Here is a 9511-nt window from a genome sequence, read left to right as displayed (position 1 = left end):
CCGGGACGAAGCCCGGGTTTTTGAAGTAAGGCCTGGTTAAAAGAAAACAAACTATCAATGTTGGTACCGCCTTTACCCCAATAATCAATCGGTAAATAAAGACACTTAGCGATGGAAATCCAATGGAAAGATGAAGTGCCTCATGCGCCCACTAATCCATCACCAATCTTATTGAAGAGTTATCTTGCATATTCGTCATTGATTGTGTATTTGTGTTATTCATTTTGCATAAGAGCCTCTCGGTGTTTAGTTACTGATTGTGGTACAAAATTGACATAAATTAATTTTCTTTCCATACCCATGAAAATCTATTAAGTTCGCTTCCTAAATCAAGACCCTAACTTCTCCCTCACTCTCCTAACCTAATTTCTCCGACTTCTCTATCCCACATTCCCACTCCTTAACCTAATAACTAAACTAGATTTTATTCTTCTTCATTCTTAATTCCATTTTGAGTTTTCTTTTTTACTCAGAAAATATTTGATTTCAATGGGTACTATTTGATCATATCATTAGATGGTCTTTATAATATCTTATTTTCATTCTAGCCTTCCGACGTAACAATGCTTTTTCTTTGTTCATTACATCACTCCATTTTCATTGTACTTTTTTTTTCCATTATATCATTCTACTTTCAATTTTCCTATTTCAATATTATACATTGAAAAACATATCCGATTATAACATCCTACTTTCATTTCGCCCTATTATAATTTACAACATTCTACTTTACAAAACTTCATATCCATATTGTATACAAACATGCACACGGGAAGATTCATGAGGAAATGTATGCAAAAAAAGAAAAAATCAAGACCACATGTCAAGAAATGCATGAAAAAATGGATGCAAAAGTTGTGGAAATTAAGGCCACATGTCAAGAAATGTGTGTGGAAATTGATGCAAAAAATGAAGCAATGTAAAAGACTTGTACCACAATACAAAATATTAGAGGGGATTGAGAAAATCAAATGTGAATTAATGCTAAGCTTTCATTCCATACTTTCGGTGTTTGAATATTAATGTTTGGTTTTGGATTATGTAATTTTAGAATACGTGCATTGTCCAACCAAAACTCAAACCATCATGGCTGAACTGTTTTTTTTTTCTTTTGAGGTGAAATGATGCATAAAAATATCATTTGTAACATCAATTATTCACATTAATCCTAACCTTAAACATCATTGTTTATCACTAAACATGATACGTAGCAAACGCACAAAGCTTCTTCCTGTTGCCTCCCCTCTTCTTTCTAAATAGAAGCTTCCTAAGCAACTCGGTACCTTTAAATTGCTTCTTCCATGGTACAACTAGCAAAGCTTGAGGTACCACACTTTTCACTCCAAATGAGCTACTGTAAGTATTGCAATATGGAACATATGCATCTTTTGTTTCCGTTGCACTTATAAAGTCTTTGATCATGGGAGATCTTAAAACATCTTCCCTTTGAAAACCATCCTCTGCTGCCATATGATCCCTTAAAGATGAATGCTGACTCAACTCTGTTGTAATCTCTGATCCCTACACAGTCACAGTCACAGTCACAGTCACAGTCACAGTCACAGTCTGAATTGACTATGGAACTTACAGTATGAAGAAGCTTCATTTCTTGCTCAAGATCTTCTTTTATCTCTTTATTGATGGAAACACTGCATAAAATATTCAAAAAAATTAGGATTTTTTTTTAATTATGAAGATGAAAGAATATGAAAAAGAAAAGTGTACCTCGCGAGTTGAAGTTGTAGCTCAAGTAATGCTGTTTCTAAACCTTCATATTGTTGATTTCTATCCTCCAACTCCATTTCTAAAACAAATACCTTCCGAAGAGCTTCTTTTAATTTAAATTTAGCATCAGAAAGTTGATGATCAAGATCAACATTCATTAATTTCACATTCTCAAACTGCTCCTCATTTCTTCTCTTCAACTCATTCACCCTTTCAACTTCCATTTCCAAAGACACAATTTTGTTTTCCAATTCCAAAATCTTTCCTTCTGGATTCCTTCCAACTTCTCCTTTCAAAATCCTGATTTCATTCTCTCTCTCACATACACTTTCTTTAAGAATCCTGTTTTCTTCTTCCACTTCACTCAACTTCTTTATCATCAAACTCAAACTTTTATCCACTTGTTTTGTCTTTCCATGTCCTGGGCCCCGCTTCTTCACTAACAAACGAAGCCTCTGGCGTTCGGCTTCTAGACTTGCAGTTTCTTGTTTTGCCACGTCAGCATTTAAAGTTCTCATCTTGAGATCTTTCTTGAGAACAAGATACTCTGAAGTTGCTTCGGAAATATGGTGACTTACATCTTTGATTATTTCCTCTTTTTTAACAAGGGCTTTATTAAGCAAGGCATTTTCAAGGGTTAAGTCTGCTAGTTTTTTCCTTGTTTCTGTGTATTTTGATTCTAATCTCTTAAGTGCCCTCTCAAGGATTACTCTTTGATCTTGCTCTAGTTTTATACAGCTCAATTGCTCCTTGCAATTCTTTAATGAAGCATTTAAGTGAACTAATCTCTCATATGCAGCTACATTATGTTGTAATGTGTCTTCTAGTTCTTGTTTCCATTTAGCCACTTCTGCTTCTGCCTTTTCCCTCCCTACAAGAATCAAAATAATTCATGTAAGTTGAAGGATGAAGAAAATATGGAAATTAAATATAAATGAAATAAAGAAAAATTACAAGAGTCACCTGCTATGGCTTCTTGTGCTGTTTTCAAATGTTCAGCCATGAGTTCGTCTTTTGCATTACACTCACACACAAGACAAGCTACCTGTTCATGGAGGTTTTTCACAGTTTCTTCTAAAGCTGACTTTTTATCATAGAGAAGATTCTGTATAATAGAAGCAAAACAACCTTAAAAATCATTTCTTTTACTATTTTGACTTTTGAGACGATTAACTACAAGAAATTCTTAATCTACCTCTTCTTCTTCATTTCCTTTTACAAAAATTTCAGCTTCATTGTTGACAACAACCAATCTTTTCCTATGAAGCGAGGTTTTTTGGTCCATATTTTGGTCTGATCAACAATCAACACATGAAAAAATCAGCATAAACAAATGAAAGTAACATAGTAATGGTATCACAGTTGCATATATAGCACAAACCAGAGGTAATGAAGTTGGATATCAAAGCGATTGAAACTTGTTTAGGATTATAGAATAATGTATTGAAGGGCAACATCTTGTCACCTCAGTTTATTTCAGAAAAAAGTTGTGTTTTACGTAAAATTAAACCACACATCTCCAAATTCTAATATGTGAGTTAATTTCCAAAAATGGAGTATGAATCAGTGATGATCTTTGATGCAGACCTTCACCCACAAATTGTCATTCCAAAACCGAGTAAAGAAAAGCTTGTTTTTATCATGAGAATGAGACAATACGTGAAAAGGTGGACGCTACAGCGCCCCCACCAATGCACCAAACGATCCCATGGCCAGATTAGAGGCAAATCATACCAACTCTAAAGCACGAAATGAGACCAACAGAATGGAACAATACGTAAACCCCCAACAAAAATGCCATCTAAATCCAAGCAGAAAAGAAACCCCATGAAGCAAAAGTAGAAAATCAAACCTCTAAAATGACGAAATTAGGAGTGAAACCAGCTCAAATTAGAAGAACCCAATCGGTATTAACGATCACTACCACTTTTTTTGCATGGCTATAAAGTGATCCAAGTTAGACGTTGGTTGCGGCATTTCATCGAACAGGTTGAAGGCAGTAAAGGGGTGGTGTCAGTGTGAATAATTTCTACTGAAAACAAATCTAACCCACTGAGATTGAGAAAGTGTTGAGTGTAGTCATGATCAAAATGGTTGAAGAAAAGCAAAAACAGACACGGCAGTGGCAATGAAGCGGTGGTGAGGAGACAAGAGGGATAAAATTGGGCCAGCGACATGTCAGTTGTGATAATGGAGATTTAACAGAACCGATTGATGAGTATCAAATGACTTGATGTACTGTGCATTACTACACTTGTATTCTAAACAGTACCTTGCTCCAAAAACAAAAAACAAAAAACAAAAATAAAACATTTTTATTTTTATTTTTAATCAAGTTCTAAAAAGGCGCACCATACGCTCAAAAGCGCGTGATTACAATGTTTCGAAAACACGTTTTTCTTTATCGGACGTTATATTATTGAGTTTCTGCGTGTTTTTCTTTATTGGACGTTATATTATTGAGTTTTTGTTGGACAAAATTGCAAAAATGGTCCCTATACTTGTCAAAATTATGTAGTTTTGATCTAAAAAGTTTCGGTGGTGCAGAAATGGTTCATTTTTTAATCTTTTTAGTGTTTTTGGTCCCTATCAGCTTGAAAAGACTATTATTCCCTTATAAATAATTTTTTATTTTTTTATTTCTTCGAATGTTTTTAATTAATTAAGAATAAGAAAAGGCCCACCGACCCACCATATTCCTTTTCCCTTCCTCCGTCTACAACCTTCATAAAAAAACCCTTCAATATCATCGACGTCTTCTGCACAAGCCTTCCACCGTCGGCAATCTCCCCCTTCGCATCTCCCCTCCTCTTCCCCTTTCAGCTATTAACACCATATCTTCCCATGTCACTCCCTCTGTGTGAGGAAACAAAAAAAAAACAGTTTGTACTCTAAAATCCATATACGCCGATCTAAAACCAATAGAGAAGGTTAATGGTGGTGGATCTAAAATCGTGAAGAAAAATCGATTCACCATCATCTTTTTCAAGTTGCAGGTTTTAGAACAGAGGAAGGAGATGCAGAGTTGCAGGTATCCTTTTCCCCATGGAAGGGACGAACTTAAACAGATGTATGGTCGGAATCGAACTCGCTAGAGAATATTAAGTTTACTACAAATCAACATCACTCACGTCTGAGAAAGGAAGAGAGGGTGAAGTATAGGTGGAATCGAACTCACAGGAGAAGGGAAGAGTATGTTCGGAATCGAACTCACCGAAGAAATAGAAAGGTTAGATCTAAAAACCCTAGTTAGGTGATGGAGTTCGTTTATAGATCCCAAACAACCGGAGAGTAATGGTGTTGATCAATGATAGCGGTGATGATCAGAATGTGAATGTCGACTCAGATGAGGGGTCTCCAACAACTGTGTATCAAGCAGCTCCGTTTCTTAAAGGATTAGCCTAATTTATTGTTGGGATCCAAGATGGCAAATTGTTACATGAATTCAAATATTGTAAATCAACACTCCGTTGATTGTATTTCTGGACATTATTCTTGAAGCTTGGATTTTTCATGGTATTTGAGACAATTTCATTTAAAATCTAGGTGGAGATGGAGGTAGTTAAAGGTGGTGGTGGCGGACGGTTGTAGCGGTCAGGATGGTCGTGAGGTGGGATTTTTTTTTGTGGAAACGACATGTTTGTGTTTATTGAGAGAAAGATTGGTAGGAGTGATGAATTAGGGGGGGTGGGATGGGATTTCTTTTAGTTTTTTTTTAATTAAAATAATAATAATATATAAAAATAATTGTTTTAGGGGCATATTTGTTATTTTAGATAGGGTATGGACCAAAAGCACAACAAAATATCAACTATATGGACCACAACCACACAAGATATCCAAAATTAGACCACCGGTGCATCACCAAACTTTTTTGGAACAAAACCATAAAATTTTGACAACCATAAGGACCATTTTTGCAATTTTGTCTTCTTATTAATAAGGTTTGATGTATTTTTTTTTTAATTTTGGTATATTTTATATAAATTTTTGTCTTAAGTCATGCTTTAAAAAACGTTATTATTCGATATGACTCGTAAAACTTGAAGTTTAACAATATCGTCACGTTACGCCTCATGTCATTTATAACTTTTTTAATTTATGTTCTTTTATGATCAAAATTTGTCATTAAAATTTTAACTATATGTTTATTTGGTTACTTAACATATATATATGGTCGCTTAAGTTTATTTAAGTTTTAAAATGTTATATATATATATATATATATATATATATATATATATATATATATATATATATATATATAAACAATAACTTAAATAAAGTTAGAGGCTATTTGGTAATTTGTTAATGGTTCAATTAATGAAGGAGTTTACGAAAGCTTAAGGGAGCAAGCTCTTATCCCAATAAAGCTTCAATTATTTTGGGTACATGATCCATAAGGAACGTTTGGTGCAGGTAGACGTCACCCATCCTACAAAAATGGGTTGGTTAAAATGGAGGACAACCTCGATAGTTCTTTGTGACAAGAAGATACCATTGAAACTAAAGGGAATTTTTTACGGAGTAGTTATTAAGCATGCCATGATGTATAGATTTTAATGTTAGTCGACCAAAAATGATAACAAAAAAGGGTTAAAAGTAGCATAAATAAAAATGTGAAGATGGACTTTGATGGAGTTAATTTCGTCATCTTTTAAATATTTAAAAGGTGTTTGGGAGTTAATTTTGATTATTAAAAGAACTTTTAGACAACATGACTTGTGGTGATAAATAAAATAGTTTTTTTTGTTAAAAAAATGTTTTGATTAGTTTTATGGTGGGAAAAAAATCATTAAGTTAATAAATTGTTTTTTAAAAAAAGTGTTTGTCTTAGTGTAAGGTATTTTAAGGTAATATTGGTTTTTACATAAAAAGTTTACAAAAATTATAAATTCTAACTTCTTAAAATCTCATTTTTGAAAAGTTAATGATTGGGTGGATTCTAGACCTTCTTGTGTTTTATTCTATATGTAACGTGGTGGATTGGGTGGATTCTAGACCGACGGTTCATATGTAGCGCTCGATTGTTGAGTCGATGTTCATGGTGGTCATAAGGGTTCTTTGGATGTTTTGTAATTCCTTACTTTTTAGTAGCAATAAACCTAGAAAAGACCAGCTATACGCTACCAGCTACCCGCTACCAGCTAACCGCTACACGCTTCCAGCTAACAACTACTTTTGCCAAACACGACCATCATCACTACATCATTCATCCACATTAAGTTCTTCCGTTTCCATAAAAGAATATGATAATTGTGGAATAATTACTAAATTACACGGATGGTCCCTGAAGTTTGGGGTAATCTACGTGCTTGATCTCTAACAACTTTTTTTAATGCGGATTGTCCCTAATTTATAATTTTGTTGTACGCTTGGTCCATATCCATACTAAAAAGACTAATTTACCCTCTTCCATTTCTTTTTTAATTAAAGTTTTATTTATTTCTTTATTGTTTATTTAAGTACTATTTATAATTCAATAAGAAATAATTTTTCCACACCTACTGAAAATGTCAGTCCAACTCTTATGTGTTTCTTTTATTTTTTAATTATTAAAAAAAAAACTGAAAACACACCCACACAATAATCTGCAGACCTTAACGAAACTTTAAATGAAAATCAAATACACCTACCATCTCAAATAAATCTCTTCATTTGATCATCAGATTTTAAGAACCTAAACCTAGACCACATCACCGATGATACCTCCATTTCTTCTGTTACCCAACTCCGCCCCCTTTGCTGTCACATTGTCGTTGGAGATTCTCTCTCTCTCTCTCTCCCTCTCTCTTTCTTTCTTTCTTTCTCTCTCTCTCTCTCTCTCTCGATATATATATATATATATATATATATATATATATATATATTACGTAGTTTTCAGAACCCCAAAGAACACTAGATCAGCGGAACCCGACCACCGGTGGCATCATCATCGTCAATCGTGCCGACAACATCAGTAGCCCACCATTATCTCCCACGTTTTCTTCTCACCCATACCTTCCGCCTCCAGTACTATCTTCCTTACAACCATCTAATTTAAAGAAATATATTCAAGTCGATGGTGATGAGGGAAGAGGGATGAGATGTAATCGGCAGTGAAGATGAAGGTGGTCGGAGAATATTATCGGACAAACACAAAAGCTTCTCAGATTTCTTTATAAATATGAATATTTTTGCCAAATTTATCAAGAAATCTACCATGGTTGAATTGGGTTTTTGTTCATCAAAACCAAAAATGTCAAGAAATAAGCAAACCCAAAAGCAAAATCATTTTATTCCATATATGTCATCTTCATGTTTTATCAACAAAACCAAAATGAGGGGTGAGGTGGTCGAAAGTTTTAGGTCTGATGCTGGTTTTGGTAGTGGAGGATACAAGAATTTCATGTTTTTTGGTGTTGTTTTCTTGCAGAGAGAGAGAGAGAGAGAGAGAGAAAGAAAGAAAGAAAGAAAGAGAAAGAATATATATTATCAGGTATGAATGAGGGGTAAGTAGATGACGAGGCCGATGATGCTGGCGAATTCGAGTTTGATTTCATTGGTGATGGTTTCAAAAAGGGGATGATTATGAGGGTGGGGGTTTGGGTATCTAAAATCGCTGGTTTTCATGATCGTCAAACGCTGAATGTGAAGTAGTGGTGGTCGTCGAAGTGAAGCTACGGTGGTCACCGAACGTGATTTAGTTGTGGAGCTTGGACATGAAGGTCGAAGGAGAGGGAGTGAGGGAGACATAGTTAGACAAACGTTTTCAATAGGTGTGGGAAAATTATTTTTTATTAAATTATAAATAATATTTAAATAGATAATAAATTAATAAATAAATAAAAACTAATTTAAAAAAAGATGAGGGTAAAATGGTCTTTTTAGAATGGAAAGGGACCAATCATGCAATAAAATTATAAAATGAGGACCGAGTTAAAAAAAAGTTTTTAGAGACCAAACAAACATGCAGATTAACCTAAACCACAGGGACCATCCATGTAATTTACCCTTTTTTTTTATTTCACAAAAATAATATTACTTTCACAAAATAACACTACTTTTACTAAAAAAAATAACTAAATTTGCAAAGACAATATATTGAAAAAAATTCATGGAATTCATTCGTAAAATAAACAAGACAAAGTTGCAAAAATGGTCCCTATGGTATGCATTTTTTTGGGGGTTTTAGTCCAAACTACGATTTTTTTTGGATTGGTGGTCATTTTGAGCTAGTTTCCTTGCACTTTTGGTCCCCTAGAAAACTGAAAAGACTAAAATGCCCTTCTGATACATTTTTTATGGTTTTTGTTATTTAATTTAAAGTTTTATTAATAAAAATTATTGGACCCACCTCTCTCTCTCTCTCTCTCTCTCTCTCTCTTTCTCTCTCCCAATTTTATTTCTTCCTTTACTTCTTCATTTTTATGGTAAAACACCACTGGAGGTGGATGCATTTCCGGTGACCATCAAGAACAACAACTCCACCGGCGAGCCAAGGGGCTGCCATCACCGCCACCAACACCTCCCTCGCCACCAACTGTCGGCTCCGCTAATGCTTCCTTCTTCTCGGATCCACAGAGGATCGAAGACCTCCATGTGTAACCACCATAGATGAACCACCACAAGACCAAGTTTCTTTGTTGCCCTCGTGTTTCTTTTCTACTTTTGTCCAAGTTCTTTCTTCTCAGATCAGACAAGGACCGGAGAAACCCACTCCCAACCCTCCTCCTCATCCCCTTTCTGCGAACGATCACCACCCACATACATCCCCCTCAATCTGCTGTTGCTTCCAATCGGGTCC

General features: G+C 34.7%; 1 protein-coding gene across 2 annotated transcripts; it reads right to left on the bottom strand.

The window, feature by feature from the left end:
• Positions 1-974: 974 nt before the first annotated feature.
• LOC145054063 (uncharacterized) lies at positions 975-4026 on the bottom strand. Of its 2 annotated transcripts, none has more exons than XM_079002190.1 (6): positions 3578-4026; positions 2921-3018; positions 2689-2830; positions 1726-2596; positions 1589-1649; positions 975-1521 (listed from the first exon to the last, which is right to left on the bottom strand). In XM_079002190.1, exons 2-6 carry the CDS (start codon positions 3008-3010, stop codon positions 1195-1197), a joined length of 1491 nt encoding a protein of 496 aa, XP_078858316.1. In that variant the 5' UTR covers positions 3011-3018; positions 3578-4026; the 3' UTR covers positions 975-1194. The 2 variants fall into 2 exon arrangements, with proteins under 2 accessions (XP_078858316.1, XP_078858315.1); XM_079002189.1 differs by lacking the exon at positions 3578-4026 and adding an exon at positions 3107-3551.
• Between the last annotated feature and the right edge of the window lie 5485 nt (positions 4027-9511).

Source organism: Lactuca serriola, chromosome 5 (assembly GCF_051521515.1).
Source record: "Lactuca serriola cultivar US96UC23 chromosome 5, Lser_US96UC23_V15, whole genome shotgun sequence".
NCBI lineage: Eukaryota > Viridiplantae > Streptophyta > Magnoliopsida > Asterales > Asteraceae > Lactuca > Lactuca serriola.
This window is presented reverse-complemented; position numbering and strand designations above follow the sequence as displayed.